Source organism: Bos indicus, chromosome 4, assembly GCF_029378745.1.
Source record: "Bos indicus isolate NIAB-ARS_2022 breed Sahiwal x Tharparkar chromosome 4, NIAB-ARS_B.indTharparkar_mat_pri_1.0, whole genome shotgun sequence".
Lineage (NCBI taxonomy): Eukaryota > Metazoa > Chordata > Mammalia > Artiodactyla > Bovidae > Bos > Bos indicus.
Window position 1 is genome coordinate 117,388,272 of NC_091763.1, and position 19,138 is coordinate 117,407,409.

Consider the following 19,138-nt stretch of genomic DNA (forward strand, 5'->3'; position numbering starts at 1 on the left):
AAACACTGACCTGTCACCTCGTTGTCTTAAGCCTCACACATCTGAAAATCCCAGGTTTTGAAAGCGGATGTGCGAAAGAGAAGCTTCCTGCATTTTCTGGGGTTTCCCAGTTGAATCCATGCACGCCTACATTTCAGAGTCATGGCCTGAGGTTAAGAGCTTGATTTATATCAGTGCTTCCTGACCTATGTGCATGGGACTTGAGCCAGACAGTGGAGTAGGGGAAACCCAGCATAGGCTTCTGATGGTTGAAGAAGGAATGACTCTCAGTTACACAGCATCCCATCATATTAGTGTGCCATCATTTATCGAGCCAGTTTCCCGTCAGTTGATAACTGGGCCGGCTTTTTGGAACTTTGTGGGTCCCAATGTTACCGTAATGGTATGTATGTGTGTGTGTGTGTGTGTGTGTGTGTGTGTGTGTGTGTATATACACACATATATATATTACATGCATATATGTGTATATATACATGTACTCTTTGTGACCCCGTGGGGTGTAGCCCACCTGGATCCTCTGTCCATGGGATTTCCCAGGCAAGAATACTGCACAGGTGGCTGTTGCGTTTTCCAGGGGATCTTCCTGACCCAGGGACAGAACTTGAGTCTCCTGCAATGGCAGGAGGATTCTTTACCACTGAGCCACCTGGGAGGCCCACAGACATCCTCGCTGTTGTTGTGAACAGCAACGGACTGCTGTTCAGTCACTAAGTTGTGTCTGACTCTTTGCGACCACATAGACTGTAGCACGCCAGGCTTCCCTGTTCTTCACTATCTGCCAGCGCTTGCTCAAACTCACACCCATTGAGTCTGTGATGCCATCCAACCACCTTATCCTCTGTCACCTCATCCTTCTCCTGCCTTCAATCTTCCCCAGCATCAGGGTCTTTTCCAATGAGTCAGCTCTTTGCATCAGGTGGCTAAAGTATTGGAGCTTCAGCATCAGTCTTTCCAATGAATATTCAGGGCTGATTTCCTTTAGGATTGACTGGTTTGACCTCCTTGCAGTCCAAGGACTCTCAAGAGTCTTCTCCAACACCACAGTTCTAAAGCATCAGTTCTTCGGCGCTTAGCCTTCTCTACAGTCCAATTCTCATATCCATACATGACTACTGGAAAAACCACAGCTTTGACTATACATCCCTTTATTTACAAAGTGACGTCTCTGCCTTTTAATATGCTGTCTACGTTTGTCATAGCTTTCCTTCCAAGGAGCATCTTCTAATTTCATGCCTGCAGTCACTGTCCACAGTGATTTTGGAGCCCAAGAAAATAAAATCTGTCACTGTTTCCACTTTTTCCCCCATCTATTTGTCATATGATAATATATATTATATGTGTGTGTAGTGGCTCAGCAGTAAAAAAATCCTCCTTCAATGCAGGAGACACAAGTTCAATGCCTGGGTTAGGAAGACCCCTTGGAGGAAGGCATGGCAACCCACTTCAGTATTCTTGCCTGGAGAATCCCACGACTGAGGGGCCTAGCAGGCTACAGTCCATGGTGTCGCAAAGAGTCGGACATGACTGAATTGACTGAGCATACACGATGGTATGATCACTCACCTAGAGCCAGACATCCTGGAATGTGAAGTGGGCCTTAGAAAGCATCACTACAAACAAAGCTAGTGGAGGTGATGGAATTCCCATTGAGCTATTCCAAATCCTGAAAGATGATGCTATAAAAGTGCTGCACTCAATACGCCAGCAAATTTGGAAAACTCAGCAGTGGCCACGGGACTGGAAAAGGTCAGTTTTCATTCCAATCCCAAAGAAAGGCAATGCCAAAGAATGCTCAAACTACCGCACAATTGCACTCATCTCACAAGCTAGTAAAGTAATGCTCAAAATTCTCCAAGCCAGGCTTCAGCAATATGTAAACCGTGAACTTCCTGATGTTCAAGCTGGTTTTAGAATAGGCAGAGGAACCAGAGATCAAATTGCCAACATCCGCTGGATCATGGAAAAAGCAAGAGAGTTCCAGAAAAACATCTATTTCTGTTTTATTGACTATGCCAAAGCCTTTGACTGTGTGGATCACAATAAACTGGAAAATTCTGAAAGAGATGGGAATACCAGACCACCTGACCTGCCTCTTAAGAAACCTATATGCAGGTCAGGAAGCAACAGTTAGAACTAGACATGGAACAATAGACTGGTTCCAAATAGGAAAAGGAGTACGTCAAGGCTGTATATTGTCACCCTGCTTATTTAACTTTTATGCAGAGTACATCATGAGAAACGCTGGACTGGATGAAACACAAGCTGGAATCAAGATTGCCAGGAGAAATATCAATAACCTCAGATATGCAGATGACACCACCCTTATGGCAGAAAGTGAAGAGGAACTAAAGAGCCTCTTGATGAAAGTGAAAAAGGAGAGTGAAAAAGTTGGCTTAAAGCTCAACATTCAGAAAACGAAGATCATGGCATCGGGTCCCATCACTTCATGGGAAATAGATGAGTTAACAGTGGAAACAGTGTCAGACTTTATTTTTTGAGGCTCCAAAATCACTGCAGATGGTGACTGCAGCCATGAAATTAAAAGACGCTTACTGCTTGGAAGGAAAGTTATGACCAACCTAGATAGCATATCGAAAAGCAGAGACATTACTTTGCCAACAAAGGTCCATCTAGTCAAGGCTATGGTTTTTCCTGTGGTCATGTATGGATGTGAGAGTTGGACTTTGAAGAAAGCTGAGTGCCAAAGAATTGATGCTTTTGAACTGTGGTGTTGGAGAAGACTCCTGAGAGTCCCTTGGACTGCAAGATGATCCAACCAGTCCATTCTGAAGGAGATCAGCCCTGGGTGTTCTTCGGAGGGAATGATGCTAAAGCTGAAGTTCCAGTACTTTGGCCACCTCGTGTGAAGAGTTGACTGATTGGAAAGGACTCTGATGCTGGGAGGGATTGGGGGCAGGAGGAAAAGGGGACGACAGAGGATGAGATGGCTGGATGGCATCACTGACTCGATGGACGTGAGTCTGAGTGAAGTCCAGGAGTTGGTGATGGACAGGGAGGCCTGGCGTGCTGCAATTCATGGGGTTGCAAAGATGAAAGTCGCAAAGACACGACTGAGCGACTGAACTGAACTGATATATACCTACAGGGAAACATATCTCCATGGACTTATGCAGGAAATGGAAAGAATGGCCAGGATCCCAATTCCCTTGAGTCAAAAAAGCTTTGAACTTTTGGGAACAAAGTACATAGTGGTGACCAGGGCAGAGAGGGGAAAACCTGTCCTGCCCACCCAACAGGCAGAGCAGAAGATGGAAGACTCTTCTGCACACACTCCTGCTTTGGCTGGGCCAGGCTCAAGCAATGGAAAATAAGTCACATTATTAGCAAATGCTGTCTTGATTGAACATAAGCATTCAAAAGCAGTTTTGGTTATAATCCAGTGTCAACAAGTCTTTTACGCTTTTATAGAAGTAGATTAGGTGAGGTTCATGTCAGGTTGGCACCTTGGACCGGGGTAGTGGGGGGGAGTAAGCGGGGATGCGGCGGTGTACGACATCCACACAACCAGGCTGTGTCTAGCCAGTCAGGCAGAAGAGATTTAGAGAAACCAGTTCTGACCCTGGGATAACAGGAAATGTCTACTGAGCACTTCTCAAGTTACCTAGTGAAACATCCTTATGGGCCAGGAGAGTAAGCACACCCCCTGAAAGCATTACTTTTCCTTGAAGTCTCTGGATTATCGTTCGTGTGAATCCCATCCTCACCTCCACCCCCAAAACGAAGTTTGAGAAATGTTGGTGCCTCAGGAAGGCTTTTTTAATCTTCTGGCATTAAGTCAGAAACCCCAGTGTTGAAGAGATCACACAATATGGCATTTCACATTGCCTAAGCCTGTAGGGTCTCTTGGCTGTGAGCGGATTTGCTATTTAGAGCACAAACTTCCTCTCAATCTCTGCTCACCCGCAGACAGTGGGAAAAGGCCGGAGTTTTTCTACTGTCGTTCAAGGACATTTTAAATAATACAATCTTGCTCAACGAGATGTGAGTTTTCAGTTGGCATGGGGCCTGCCCTCCTGTTTAGATGGCCAGACTCATGTGGCAAACAGGATATAAATATATGACATCAACAAGATAAAATAATCTCTTATTTTTATCCCAAGTGGTTTTGATGGTTTGTTTTCCACTGAGAGACAGTTAGAAACTAGAAGAAACTATTTTATGAGTGAAGATTTCATCATTTACCTTTTCATAAAAGGGCTCCTGTCAGAAAAGTTTTCTGAACCACTCTGGTGCCTGAGAAACACGGCTGAGCCCTTAGACGTGCCAGCACCTTCCGGTCACTACAGGCACTAACCCACTTTATATCAGCAGGTTTGGTGGCCGGTCAGGAGCCTCAGACAGCAGGGCACTGAACGGAAGTCAGAGCATCACCACGTGACACGCCGGGGCAGAGAGTGACCATCTGGAGGGGAGGCTTTTGAACGGGTCATGCCTGGGACTGGGTCCGAAGACTAAGGTCTTCCACCACCGGACGCCAGGCCCGCGGCTGCCAACTGCTGGGAAACCGCCCTCCCGCGGCCGCCGTCCACCCGAGGCCTCGGGCGCCCTAGGCCAACCCCGTCCGTCCGTCCGTCCGTCCGTCAGCGCTCCTTCCCCTCGGCCGGTCTATCGGTCCGTCCGTCAGTCAGCGCTCCCTGTCCTCGGCCGGTCCATCGGCCCGTCCGTCAGTCAGTCAGTGCTCCCTCCCCTCGGCCGGTCTATCGGCCCGTCCGTCCGTCCGTCCGTCAGTCAGTCAGTCAGTGCTCCCTCCCCTCGGCCGGTCCTGCGGGCCGTCCGTTAGCCAGCCCCCCTCCCCGGCTCCATCCTCTGCTCAGTCCGTAGGTGCCCCCGCCTGCCGTCCTCTTGCAGCTCTGTCAGTCGGCAACCCGCCCCCTCCCCCCGAGCCGGTCGGCCAGGCAGTCCCACATCACTCCCGTCACCCGCTACCCCCGCCCCCAGCTAGCGTCCGGCCCCCGGGCGCGCTCAGCCCGCCGGCCGTCCGTCCGCGCTCCCGAGCCAGCGCGCCCCGCGCGGGGCGGTGGTGGCGTGTAATGACGTCATATGGGCCGCCTGCCCGCGATTGGCCGCGGCCGCCTCACCAGACCCCGAGCGGCCGGGCACGCGGGCGGGGCGGAGCGCGCGGAAGCCACGCCCCCGGGCGGCGGGCCCGGCGGCCGGCCGGGCGCGGCCACGTGACCCGGGGCCCCGCCGCCCGCCTTATAAGCGGCGCGGCGCGCGGACCGCCGCGGGCCCGACTTCTGGTGGTCTGGGCCGGTACACTCCTCCGCGTCCCTCCTCCCTCGGCGAGCCCGCAGGCGGGCGCCCCTCGGCCAGGTACGCGGGGCGCGGCGAGGGCGGCGGGGTGGGGGCTCCAAGGCGGGCCAGGCTGGGATGTCCGGGTGCCGACCCCTCCACTCCAGAGCCTCCCTTCTAGGCCGCTTTCCTTTGGGGGACTCTCGGGCCTGGGCCCCAGCCCTGACCCCAGCCCCGGTCCCTGCGCGGGGGCCCAGCACCCGCGACCCCTGCCGGTGCGCCTCCCGGGTCGGGAGGACCCCAGCAACTTGTCCTGGGACAACCTGCCCCAGGTCCTGCCTGGCTGAGTCCATCTCCTGCAGACGGACGGGGTCTGGAAAACTTCTGGACTGGACGGGCCAGAACTTCAGGGCTTCTGTGGAGGGGCGTCGTGGCGGGAGCGCAACGCTCAGATGCACCTAACCTGCCTGCCTCGGAAAGCAGTCGGTGCATCTGCCTGGCCGGGGCTGTGGGCAGGATCCTTGCAGCTGCTCCCAACTCCTGCAGCTCCTGCCCGGTGTGACTAAGTCCCGGAGGGCCTTGGGGGTTTTCCTGGACCTGCTGGTGGTGAACCAGAGCAGAGCCCTCCTTGAGTGGGCCTCCCTGGACCTGACCTCCTTTGGAAGTGAACTTGATCTGGGTTCCACCTCCACGCCCCCTTTTCGTTCTAGGAAAGCCTGCAGGCGGGTGGCTCATGCCCAGACTGGACGACCACCTCTGGAGAGGTCCCTGTGCCAAGGGCACGAAGCACAGAAGCCACCCGAGGGCCAGCGCCAGAGGGCTGGTGGCCAAAGCGGGAGAGATGATCAACTCCTCGGGGTCAGGCCCCTCTCTGCTGGCAGCCCATGGTGCCCTGGGCACTGACCCCGCTCACGGGCCTCAGAGCGCTGGTGTAGGGGGCCAGGGCAGCAGCGGCCACGTCAACAGCTGGCATCACCACTTGGTGCAGAGGAGCCTGGTGCTGTTCTCGGTGGGGGTGGTCCTGGCCTTGGTGCTCAACCTCCTGCAGGTCCAGAGGAACGTCACCCTGTTCCCGGACGAGGTCATCGCCACCATCTTCTCCTCCGCCTGGTGGGTTCCTCCGTGCTGCGGGACAGCAGCGGGTGAGTAGACACTGGAGATGTCTGTTGGGTTAGGAAGTGTGTTGGGCCTCTGAGAACTGTTTATTTGAGAATGGAACCATCCACAGAGGGGCGGTGTGCCTCTCCAGTGAGCGTATCTAGAGGAGAAGGGGCGAGAGGCAGGAGCCCAGATGCCAGGACTCTGGATGCTGGTGATGGGGACCAGGCGGGGCAGTGATTGGCTGTTCCTCGCCCGTGCCAGGCTGACCGAGGTCCTTCCCTCTTTCTGATCTGGCCCTGAGGACAGTGTTGAGGGGCCCACAGCTGTTACCCCGAGCAAGCCGCGCCATTGGCCACCAGCGGAACTGGTGAGCCGAGGAACTGCCACGTGATTGGCTGGCCCTGGGAACATGCTACCAGCCGGGCAACCGAAAACAAACCATCACGTGGGCAAGTGGGCAGAGCTGCCCCAGTGGCTTCTTGCACTTCCTTTTTCAGGATGGCCCTGTGAACGTGCCAAAGCCAGGCCTTTCCCCTGCCCCCCTCCAAAAAAAAACACCGGGGTCCCTGGATGAAGGAAAACAAGTGTCTTATTCAGAGTTTAGCTTTTAGTGCACCTGGCCAGCCACAAAACCTGACCCAGAGTCTGCAGTCTTAACAGACTAGACAGATGGACTATACCTCTGAGTAAAATTTCTTGGTCGTCTGGCTGGTTTTAGGTAAAAACACTGAATTGATCTCAGCCCAGTAGGGCGCTTAGGACTTCTCTGGTCACCCAGCGTTTGCCGTGGCCTAAGGTCTGCCGGTGGTTGAAGTGCAGCGAGCAGCCTGCCCCTGGCGGGCGTCCTGGGCTAGGGGGCAGGACAGGTGTGGACCTGGGTGACCAGGCCGGCTCCTGGCTGCTCCGTGGTTGGCATTTATGGACTGTTTGATATGTTTTGCTTCCCCTGGTCCTTACGAGACTCTGCCGCAGCTCCATTTCACAGCCGTGGGAACCACAAGGGGCCACGCCGAGTGGCAGGCCCGCCGTCCATAGCTGGGTGTGTCCCCTGCACTGGGAACGGTGCCTCGTCAGCAGCCTCCCTTAGAGCAGGGGCAGGCCCCAGGCTGGAGTGGGGACCCTCAGGGGAGGGGTGCTGTGGGGAGAAGGTTCGCACCGTTCTCAGGAAGGTGGGCTCCTGCTCTGTTTTCTAAGCCCTGCCAGCATGCCCTTTTGGGCACTAGGCCCAGATGTGCACTTCCGTCTTCATTCTCATATGATACAGTAGTTTTTTTGACTGAAACAGTTGATCTCAAAACCGTCGAACCATTTGGTTTAGGCTTTATTTGTAACAGAAGCTTCAAGGAATTCCAGGGATATCTGTACGTGATGTCTGGTACCCTAGCTGCTTTTTTTAAGCCATCAGTCAGGAGCATAAAGGGAAGATTCCATAGTACATTTTCACCTACTCGAATCTGAAAGGTTAAGGTTAAGATATAGTGACTTAAGTGATAGAACTGTTTGGGTTCCATTTTTCAAGACTCCAGAATTATGGGAATTCCCTGGCGGTCTAGTGGTTAGGACTCAGTGCTTTCACTGTGGTTGTCCAGGTTCAATCCCTGGTCAGGGAACTAAGATCCCACAATCTATGCCATGTGGGTCCCCACCCCCCTCAAAAAAAAGTCCAAAATCAGAACTGGATAAAATGTATTATGAAATTGGAACTATTTCATCGACTCTTGGCCTGAGGCTGTGTTGCTTGTTCCTCTGTTTGGGACCTGAACTGGGCCCTTCTCGTGGGACACCAGGGGTGCCATGCATGACTCTCAAGCCTCAGTACCTGGCTGACTCCACCTGGCCTGCCTCCCGCCAGCCACCAGCAGGAGTGCGGGGGTGCTTCCCATGTGGATAATTAAACCCCTGGCTCCATTCCTTCTATAGGTCAAGCCAAACAACCCCAGTTTTATTTAAAATTGTACAAAATGATGTGGGTTTTTTGGTTTGTATTCAAGGAGAACAAAGTGTAACATTAGTTTAAAAATAAAAGATGTAAAGTTAGTTTAAATATCTGATGGCTGGTAAATCTAGGAAAGGGAATGGTTTGAATATCGAGTTAATGATCCCCACGAGGCAGTCGCGTCGTCTCTGCTGGCGTGCTCAGACCCTGCCGTCTTGTCTTTCCCCGCAGCTGTGGTCGGCCTGCTGTACCCCTGCATCGACAGTCACCTTGGAGAGCCACACAAGTTCAAGCGCGAGTGGGCCAGCGTGATGCGCTGCGTGGCCGTCTTCGTTGGCATCAACCACGCTAGTGCTGTATCCTAAGACGTTACTGTTAATGGGTGTCTGTCACGTCCTGGGTCAGTTGAGCTGATCTCTTACAAGCATGATTTCAAACCACGTTGCTCACTTTCCTCTCAGCAGAGCTTTCAAAGTGATCCTGAAAAGTCCTTTCAGTTCATTTCAGGAGACAGTTAAAATGACCCTGGGAACAGAGTGGATATCTTTAGTCTGTCCCTTTCTTGGTCACTACCTGTTGGATCCTCCGAGTTGGTTTGGTAAATTCCCCGTCCATTTCTGCCTCCCATCCTTCCACGGTGCAGACCTGGTTCCTGTGGTGCAGTGAGACGTTGCGGGAGCTTCACTCTTCTTGGCTGACCCTTCCAGAAGGCAGAGCAGAAGCCCGTCTGCTTCTCCGCCCTCCCCGGTCATGACCAGGGAAGGCCCAGCGCTGATCAGAGGAGGTGGCCTCAGGAATAGGGTTCCCAGTGGAGGTCACATTCAAGGTCAGGTTCTGGCGTCCACCAGTGGGCTGCCTGGCAAAACACGGTGCAGTTTTCAGGAAGACGGGCCATGGTTTACCAGGCGTCAAGACATTTATAGTTTCTTTCTGACAGCGAGATTATATTTTTACATTCTGGAGAAAGCTGTTTTTAGAGTTTCTGCTGCTTAAATCTGCTTTACCCTGATTTTAATGATAAGAATGTCCAGAAAAGGTATTACCAGAGAGCCTGGCTCCGACACGCTTGTTTTGTCCCCTGTTGGTGAAGCAGTGTTGTGAAGGAGGCCAGCTGTGTCCCCATCAGCTGTGACCGTGTCGTGTTGAATGCCATTCCAATGAGGTGTCTCCGTGCAGACACAGAGTAAAGACTGTGCTTGCTCAGTTCAAACTGCTAATAAGAACAGGAAATAAAAGTGGGACTGTGGATGACTTACTAGAATATAGTTGTTTCGTGGTTGAAATGAATCCAAGCAGGGTTTTATGCATAGTTTTTAATACATTGACTGGTAAAGTCAAGTTTTCGACGCAGGGATCCCAGAGATGCCCCAGGTCATCCTGATCAAGTAGCCTTGTATCCAGCACATGCTCTCTGCAGCTCACTGGGCAGCATCTGAGGCTGGAGAATTAGGTGGTGCACACGTGTATGCTCCGGGGCTCGCTTGTGTGTCTTTGACCATGTTAGAAATTGTTGCACTTTTCCTTAACTTTGCGTCACCAGAAACTGGATTTTGCCAATAACGTTCAGCTCTCCTTGACATTAGCAGCGCTGTCTCTGGGCCTCTGGTGGACATTTGACCGTTCAAGAAGTGGCCTGGGGCTGGGCATCACCATCGCCTTCCTTGCCACCCTGATCACGCAGCTGCTGGTGTACAACGGAGTCTATCAGTAAGCACGTGCCCCCAAGTGTCACCTCTGCCCGGGAGCTGTCAGTCCAGTTTTGCTCAGAATACCCACGAAGCTGAGATGCCGTGTTGTTTGTAATTACATGGCATGAGCTTAGACGTGAAATCTTTAAAAGCACTTCTTATTGTTGATTCACATAAAAATGCACCATCTGTAATTTAAGGACAGCCAAGCCACGGTGGAGAGCTTTGCATTGTCCTTCAGCCTCTTAAGCTGTGTCCAGGTCCTTGTGACCCACGCTGGGCTGCAGCACACCGGGCTTCCTTGTCCTCCACCATCTCCTGGAGCTCGCTCAAACTCATGTGCGTCGAGTTGGTGATGCCATCCAGCCATCTCATCCTCTGCAGCCCCCTTTTCCTCCCGCCCTCAGTCTTTCCCAGCATCAGGGTCTTTTCCAAAGCGTTGGCTTCCTGCGCCAGGGGGCCACGGTGGGCGGCGAGCGTGGGTGTCACGTGCTCACGTGGCTGGTGTGCTGTGTGCCTGCCCGCCACGCAGGGCTCATGCCTCCCTCTCCCTGCAGGTACACGTCCCCAGACTTCCTCTACATCCGCTCCTGGCTGCCCTGCATCTTCTTCTCGGGAGGCGTGACGGTGGGGAACATAGGACGACAGCTGGCCATGGTGCGTAGTCACACGGGCGCCTGAGGCTGGCTTTCAGCTGGGTCAGCTTGGTTTGCCTGGGACGTTATCATTTGTGTCAATACGTGTACAGGCAGGAGCAGCAGTTACTCAGATAAGCATACACTTTAAAAAGGCACATCCCAGGCCATTCTCGGCTAACTTGTAAAGGTTCAGGGATTTGTAAGCTCACAGTGAGAGCTGCTGAGGAACCAGAGCTCCCCTCACATGACGGATGCTGTCAGCGGCTTTTCTGAACTGCTTCTCCTGTAATAACTGGCAGAGACCAGTTACAGAAATGGCTAACTGAATGATTTATGATGAGTTTCCTCCCCGGCTTCACGACTCGGGTACAGACAATGCCGTGCTAGGGGAAGGGAGACACGCCAGGCCCATGAGAGTGCGGGCGGGGCTGGGGGGCCGCTGAGTGTCCCTGGGTGGGTGGACTCCGGCCTGGACCTTGTCTAAGGACTAAAGGGAGAGACACTGAGTCCCAGACGGAGCCGTTTCCCAAGACCCAGAAAGGCAGACACAGTCAGGATACCTTGGCAATTCTGTTTGGGAGTGAAAGATCGCGACACTTGAGCACTTTGATGAAGGAGCGTGCAACATGGACATTTAACTGTTTTGAATGGACTTCAACTCGAAGGCTTAAATAAAATGAATTTTAAAAAGAAAAGGAAACTAGAGTCTTATAAGGGCCATTTCTCTCAGAGACACACTCTGGGACTTCCTTAGAAACTTGTCTTGGTCCCTCATGCTTTTATTTTAAAAAGAGGACATTTATTTGTGCCCCCTGAGCCTGGCTTGGGAGCCGCCTCCTTGGCTGTTTGACAAGAATGGAAGTAGTTTAGAAAGGGGAATTTGTGATGCGTCCCACTGGCTCCTGCGTCCACGCCATCATTCCCCCACCCCGACCCTTGTGATGGTCTGGACCCGCCGCCAAAACCAGAATGGACCACGGTTTGTCTCAGGACCCCTTGTGAGCATGCGCGCGGCCCTGCCCTGTGACCACAGCCTCGCGACACCCCTGTGCTGATCCCCGCGGCCCTGGGGATTCCGGGGAGAATGAGGCAGCTGCATGCTCGCCATCCGCCTTGATGTTCATTTCGGTAGTATTTAGTTAGGATTCTTAATAAGGCTTTTGAGATGAGGTTGTCTTCAGCTCCTGTGACTCTTCATGGAGTTAAAGTTGACAAAATTCAGCCAACTGGTTATTACTTCGGGAGGAGGGGTGGTTGCTGTCATAGGTTTATGATGAAGGTCTTCTGAACAAATTTTGTAAAGAAGCGTCCTTCCGATAGAGGTAGACGCTGCACACCAGGCACAGGCTCGTAGCGCCAGGAGTGGTTGCAGGAGACGCACAGGAGCCACACGGCCATGCCTTTGGCAGCGGCACTAACTGAAGGTGCTTTTAGCAGCTGTCTTTCCATCTTGTCTTACTGCTGCTGTTCAGTCGCTCAGTTGTGTCTGACTCTTTGCGACCCATGAACTGCAGCACACCAGGCTTCCCTGTCCTTCACCATCTCCCAGAGCTCGCTCAGACTCATATCTATTGAGTCAGTGATGCCATCCAACCATCTCATCCTCTGTCACCCCCTTCTCCTGCTACCTTCAGTCTTCCCCAGCATCAGGGTCTTCTCCAATGAGTTGGCTTTTTGCATCAGGAGCTTCAGCTTCAGCATCAGTCCTTCCAATTAATATCCAGGGTCCATCCCTTTAGGATGGACTGGTTTTTTGTAGACACTTTCATTTTTTTTGAAAAGATGAGTGAAGGTTTTTAACAGAACTTAAGGTAACTGGCATAACTGTAATTCCCCTTTATTAAAGATGTTTCTTTTTTTTACTCTTCAAAATTGGCGACAGTCTTATCTTTGGATGTTACTGTTGTGTCTTGAAACTGGAAGAGGCTGGTGAGCATTGCAGTCATCAAAGGGAAAGAGCCCCCACCCCGGTCTGAGTCCAGCCCTCCTGCTGTCTTTCCATCCGTGCACATTTGTTTATGTGTGTATTTGGCCACGCCTCGTGGCTTGGGGTATGTTAGTCCCCAGCCAGGGCCTGGACCCCCGCCCCAGCAGGGTGAGCTGCTGATGGGGAGACCGGTAGACTCCTCAAACGTGTGAAGCCAGAGGGGCAGTCACAGCTGGTTTTACAGATGCCCCCTCTGCTGCATCTTGAGGAAGGGCAAGAGCAAAGCGCCTTTGCCCGAGTCCCCAGACCCCAGCAGAGGACACGGTCTGCATGATCACAGGCAGGGTGGTCACAGCTTGGGTCGCAGCTGTGTTTCTGGCACAGTCAGGGAGAGGATGAGGGAGGGTTACTTCTGTTACAGCTACTCAGGGCCCAGGAGTGAGGCACGGGGTTCAGATGGTCTGAAGGGGTCAGCCAGTTGGACTGGCAGAAGCGTGCAGTAGTGAGGAGCCGTATTGGTGGGGGCGGGCAGGGGAGCGCTCTGCAGGAAAGAAGTGGCCACTTCTGACAAGTAGGTGGTTGGGGTTGTTCTTTTCTCTTTTGTAATTTTAAAGTTTACCATTGTTCTGCAGTTGACCCTTGAAGAACAGGTGGATTAGGGGCACCAACCCTCCTAGAAATTGAAAACCTGAGTGTATTGGATGAATCCTGTATTGACGGATACAACCAACCAGGGACCATGTTGAAAAGATGCGTCTAAGTGAAGCCTTGTTCTCAAAGCCTTGTTCAGGGGCCAGCTGTACTTGTAACTGCAGCACTGGCGTGTGTACAGGAGCCCGTGGCTGTGGTCTCTGCAGCGGGCAGACCTGTATCAGGAGGGGGGCAGGCCCGTCAGCTGTGTCCTGCGGAGGTCGTCCACGGGGCGGCCACTGCAGGACCGTGGCCCTCTGCCCTTGCGCAGCGCTGTCTGTGCACTGGGAGCAGAGCCTTGGCCCTGGGTTGTGGGTGACAGGAAGGCAGAGAATCGGTCCCCCACCCCCTGCAAAGCCCCCAGACCTTCATCCCCACCCCGGCTTCCCCTCCTTCAGTCTGTCCTGCCTGGTCCCTGCCTTTCTGTTTGTCTCTTCCATCCTTCAGGGCATCGTAAATGAAATAAAGTGACATGAACGTTGCTCAGTTATGTCCAACTCTTTGTGAACCCATGGACCATACAGTCCATGAAATTCTCCAGGCCAGAATACTGGAGTAGGCTGCCTTTCCCTTCTCCAGGGGATCTTCCCAAGCCAGGGATCAAACCCAGGTCTTCCGCATTGCAGATAGATTCTTTACCAGCTGAGCCACAAGGGAAGCCCAGCAATACTGGAATGGGTAGCCTGTCCCTTCTCCGAGGGATCTTCCCGACCCAGGAATCGAACCAGGGTCTCCTGCATTGCAGGCTGATTCTTTACCATCTGAGCTATGAGGGAAACCCCTCTTAAATGACTCTTTCCTGAAAGCAGTAGGGAATCTTAAAAAGCCCCCCTTTGTCTGGCAGAAATTACACAGCCTTCAGGGCATATCAGTTGACCTCTGAACCTGACACTGACCCCTCCTCTTCACAATCCCTCCATCCACTTCAGCCTTTCCGCCGCCTCCGGGGGATGGCAGGCCACCTTTCCACAAGGCGCTGTTGTTGCAGGAGCAAAAAGATAAGTATGTGAAGCCAAAATTGTATTTTTCATGAGACTAGAATTGGAAGTGTAGGAAGTTATATTTGGTTCAGATTGCATCAGGGCTGAAGAACGAAAAATATATTTATAATAAGGTTTGTCTTAGAAACCTGTAACCACCCATGACTTGACCGTCCCTGCCGGAAGGACCTTCTGCTCTTCCCCACCACCCAGCAGCCAACAGCTGTGATGGGCTGGAGCAGGGGCGTGGCCTCTGCCCTCTGCCCCTGCCTGACCACCCACCACCCAGTCCCGGTCCCCCGGAGAAGTACCCAGGGCCGGGCACGGAGGCTCGTGCCCCCCCAGCGCGCTGGGGTGTGCACCCTGATGGCTTGGGTTTGTGTCTCTGTGGGGTCTCAGAGCTCAGCCTGGACAGCGCGGCACCTTGCTAGACTCCCTTGAGCAAGTTAACCATTTTTTTTAAAGAAAGAGTTCGAATACTTTAGCCAGGTTTTTAATTTTTTTCTTCTAAGAAAGGGAAAAAGCTAGTAGCTGCTATGTGAAGGTGAGCTTACTCATCACTTAGAATTGGAAAGGACTCGGGGCCTTAAAAATGGGGTTGCTTGGCACCTGGGCCTGTTTGCACGTCCATGGCCACTGTCCTCGCTTTCACAGCAGCCACCCTGCAGCCCTCGGACAGAGGACACTTCTGAGACGTATTCTCGCAGCAGCATTTCAGGATGAATTTTTAGTTTGAAACGTCTCCAAGTGAGACTTTGCAGTGGAACATGATCTGAGCGCAGAAGACAAAGGGCTGCAGCCATGGACCCAAGGTGGGCGCCTATCAGTCCGCTCGGGGCCAGAGTGTCCCGTGTGACGCGCCTGCAGCCCGCCCCCTCCCATCTGCTCAGTTCTGCCCATAAACGTGCTTCCTGGCCCGGGCAGGCGTCCCCCAGAGCCACAGGCTGGCTCTGCTTGAGTGTTCAATGGTTCACGTAGCTTTTTCTGTATGGTATTTGTCGTCCGCCTGTAGGTTTAAACGGGAGTCTGTAGCATCATTTTATCGAGTTCGTGTCTGTTGTCTGCAGATGAAAGTCTCTTCTCAGAAAAAGTAAGGCTTCGCACTGCCGCATGAGGAGTGTGGCCCTGTTCCCAGAGCCCAGGCCCCGGACGCCGCGTCTCCAGCATGCCTCTCCCACCTGCGGTGCGGCGGCTCCTGGCCGTCATGGCCGTGGTGTCGTCGGGCTGACGTCCACTGGCACTTGGTTGAGTCCTGCAGTGGCAGTATGGGGGCAGGACTGTCAGCCCGCTTTGGAGATGGGGGTTGGAGCCCAGGAGGCTGAGCGCCTGGCGTCTGGTGCAGAGCGGGCTGGCCCTTGTGGCTCGCTCAGCCTCTCAGCAGGGGTCAGGGTGGACACGCAGGGACCCCGGCTCTGGCAGGAGGCAGGGGGCTCTCCTCACACAGCCCCGTGACCTCAGGAAGGTCAGCCTCTGGTCTCGGACCTGCTGCTCCAGTGGGGTGTCCATCCTCGGTTGAGGGCCACCAGGCCAGGCCCAGACACCGGCCACAAGTGTGGGGTGCCCTCTCTGGGTATCTGTGCTGTCCGGCGACGAGACGTGCATAGACACAGCTTCTGGGCAGCAGTACCACCTCCTGTCCTGCCTGCTACACCCCCGCCCTGCCTGAGCGGGACAGACCAGGTCTGCTGAGATGTGGGCTCCCAGCTCAGGGCTCCGAGGGCATCGCTGTGGGGCCGGGGGAGCCTGTCTGCTGCTCCGTGATTCTGGTCTCCACCCTCGCCTCTGGCGCAAAGGGGTTCTTCATCTCTCACTTTGTAGGGTCCGCTTAAATTGCTAAGTAAAACACGCACACATACAGCGCTAACATCCTTTTTTTTCTCTCTTTCTCCACATAGGGTGTCCCCGAAAAGCCACACAGTGATTGAATCCTCAGGCGCACGGATCCTGAAGAGTGGCAAGGTTTGGGGAGAAAGTCCGCGATACTGGGTAGTGACGAGACTATCTCTTTTCCTCAGTAACCTCTTCAGATGGGGCTGACTGTACCAGTGACTCCTGGAAAACACTTCACCTGTTTCAGAGCAGCCGAGCGGTGGATGGCCGCTGGTGGTGGGACGGTGCCCCTGCCCACGTCCGCTGGGGGCACCACGAGCAGGCCGGCTGGGCACCGGGCCCCGAGGACTCAGTTTCTCGTGTTATTAAATGCCAAGTTGCCATATTTGCTAGCCTCGAACTAAAGCCTGACTGCCAGCTCTGGTTCCGTGTCAGTGCCCCGGGGACGGCTTGGTGGTGCTTACAAAGATGAAGTGTGGTGAGACAGGAATATCACTCATCCAAAAGATTTTAAAAATAGGGCTGTGTTATGAAAAAAGAGAAGGCGGGGGTGGCAGCAAGCGCAGGGTGGCCGTGCCGGGCAGGCGGGCACGGCGTGCCCTCGGTGCCCGTGTAGGGTGCTACGCAGACAATCCTGCAGAGGAGGCAGTGAGTGGGAGGTTGTGGCTCTGCGCTGCAATGGGTTGGACTTTCCACCCTGGTGTTCACGGAATCCGCACCGTCTCGAATGGGGCGCCCGTCGGCCACACGTCTCCGTCTTGGCCCAAACCTTGCGTTTTCTTTGCTACTCGGAAGAAGAGACGGCTTTTTCCCCACAGCCCTATGGGATCTGCAATCTGTGATTGCCTTGTAAAAAGAAGAGTGCGCACGTCACTGCATCACATTCGGTGTCTCTAAACCCTCAAAGGACGCGGTGAGCACAGTGTACTCACTCAATGGCACAGCCCACGTTGGGCCCGGTGTGCAGGTCCTGGGCCTTCGACTTCAAGTGCAATGTATAGGAACACCAATCTGAGCCTTGTATTCTCTTTAAATATTTATTATTATTTTTTTAAACGTGTGAGATGCTAAAGAGGGTTCTCCATTTCAGTGCTGCATGGAGGCAAAACTCAGCAATAATTTCTTTTCAGCTGTGAAGTTACTTTGTTGTGCCCTCCCGCCGAGCCCCAGTCCTTTGAAATACTCCCAGCTTGGGGGTTTAGTAAACTTGTAATTTTTACTTACAGATTCACCCTTTCTGTATTTTGCAATTTAAAACATTTTGGTTGTTTTGAATCCTGTGAATGTGGCTTGATGGTAAGATTCCTCTGGCAGCTGGCAGTCGGGGGGCTGGGGACACGGGAGCCCCTGCCGGCAGCCATGGACTCTGCGAGTCCCCGGCTCCTCTCACCCGATGGTCCCCGTCTCAGTTTGCTTTTGTTTTAAGGAGGATATCCTGGAGTAAATTTTAGGTTACCATAGCGACTTTGTTTTAGAGGAATTTTGTTTAAAAGAAAATAGTACCATTCTGAACTTTGCGATGACCCCCTTATGACATTTTCTGAAAATGAAAACCATCAGCTATGCGAAAAGATTTTTCAATGAAGATGTCAACGTTTGTGAAAAAACCAGAAGTTATTAGATGAAAGCAGTCATTGAATCTTTCCAATATACTTGATCATGCACAATGAGTATTTTTCTCTCTTAAACTGGAAATAAATCTATGTCTGTTAGAAGCAGTATAGCCAAAAGATGTGAATCTGAAGAATTTTATTGCCAATATTTTCTAGCAAGTATGTGAACCAAAGTCATTTGAGTTTGTGAAAATGTTAAATAGTATGAGCAAAATTTGCACTATACCAGATTGGAACATCTAGTGAGATTCACATTCATACTAAGTTTTCAGCATTGTGTTCTTTTGAATTCATTTTTTTTACTTTTATTAAAGGTTCAAAACCAAGCATTGGATTTATGGGTTTTTCTTTTAAAGGGAGGAGGGGGAATTCCCTCTGTAGGATAGTCACATATGGAATAGAAGAATATTTTATAGCTTTCCAAAATTTACTAAGTTGCCACACAATCTCTTGGGAAAAATATTTTTTCCTCATGGTGGAAACGGAGGTGTTTAACCTCCCGCGCCACCCACTGATTCTGGGAATTGGGACGTCTTCTCCGGCCTGCCCGCCCCCAGGAATGCTGTCCTCCATCTTGAAGTGAGAGGGCCCTTCTCCTCATCCTAGGACACGGGGTGTCTGGGCACCCAGGAAAAGGGCAGAGGGAGCCTCCAGGCTGTTGACAGCCAGTGCGTCCACGGGCCCTGAGCGAGGGCCCACATGGCAGAGGTCCGCTGTCCCTGGTGCCTGCTGGACGGGGTCACCCCAGGTGACGAAGTTGTCGCAGATGTGCTGTGTGCACACACACCGCCTGGTGTGAACGCCCGCACTGCCAGGGCTGGGTGCTGGTTGGACAAGAATCAGAACTGGCCTCACAGGCTCTCATCCCAGGGTGAGAAACACAGACCCCTGGGCCAGGCTGGGGAGGGAGGTGGGTGTGATGGAAACGACCGAGTCAGGTCGCTTTCACTTTCCCTGTGAGACCCCCAGCACAGACAGCAAGCCCCCTACCCAACAGCGAGTGGTGTTCCAAGAGCGAGGTTGTGAAGGCCAGTTTGTTCTGAAGTCCCGCAGGGCTAGCCTAGGTCCCAACTAACACAGGCAACTGTGCAGTACTGTGATAGGTTTGTAATGCTTTCCACTCAAATAAGACATAAAAAACAAAAAGTAAAACATTTTAAATCTTACGATACCTTGAAAAGTACAGTAGTACAGTACATCGGGGGCTTCCCGGGTAGCGCTGGTGGTAAAGAAGCCACCTGCCAATGCAGGAGATGCAAGAGACTCGAGTTCAATCCCTGGGTCGGGAAGATCCCCTGGAGGATGGCACAGCAACCCCCTCCAGTATTCTTGCCTGGAGAATCCCATGGACAGAGGTGCCTGCTGGGCTACGGTCCATGGGGTCGCAAAGAGCTGGAAACGGTTGAAGCGACTCAGCATGCGCAGACAGTACGGCAGCTGGCGTCGAGTGAACAAGAAGAGTGTTCGCGTCTTTGAAAATTT

General features: G+C 52.8%; 1 protein-coding gene across 2 annotated transcripts; it reads left to right on the forward strand.

Moving 5' to 3' along the window:
• Positions 1-5,177: 5,177 nt before the first annotated feature.
• On the forward strand, positions 5,178-17,982 carry INSIG1 (insulin induced gene 1). 2 transcript variants are annotated; one of them, XM_070788466.1, is made up of 6 exons: positions 5,178-5,334; positions 5,964-6,395; positions 8,522-8,646; positions 9,831-9,997; positions 10,536-10,635; positions 16,109-17,982. In XM_070788466.1, exons 2-6 carry the CDS (start codon positions 5,987-5,989, stop codon positions 16,136-16,138), a joined length of 831 nt encoding a protein of 276 aa, XP_070644567.1. In that variant the 5' UTR covers positions 5,178-5,334; positions 5,964-5,986; the 3' UTR covers positions 16,139-17,982. The 2 variants fall into 2 exon arrangements, with proteins under 2 accessions (XP_070644567.1, XP_070644566.1); XM_070788465.1 differs by lacking the exon at positions 10,536-10,635.
• Positions 17,983-19,138: the final 1,156 nt, after the last annotated feature.

Excerpts from the sequence above, each read along its gene's own strand:
- INSIG1 (XM_070788465.1), top strand. The coding sequence starts at position 5,987 with ATGCCCAGACTGGACGACCACCTCTGGAGAGGTCCCTGTGCCAAGGGC. Across the intron at positions 6,396-8,521 it reads GTGCTGCGGGACAGCAGCGG|CTGTGGTCGGCCTGCTGTAC; the intron begins GTGAGTAGACAC and ends CTTTCCCCGCAG. Across the intron at positions 8,647-9,830 it reads GCATCAACCACGCTAGTGCT|AAACTGGATTTTGCCAATAA; the intron begins GTATCCTAAGAC and ends TTGCGTCACCAG.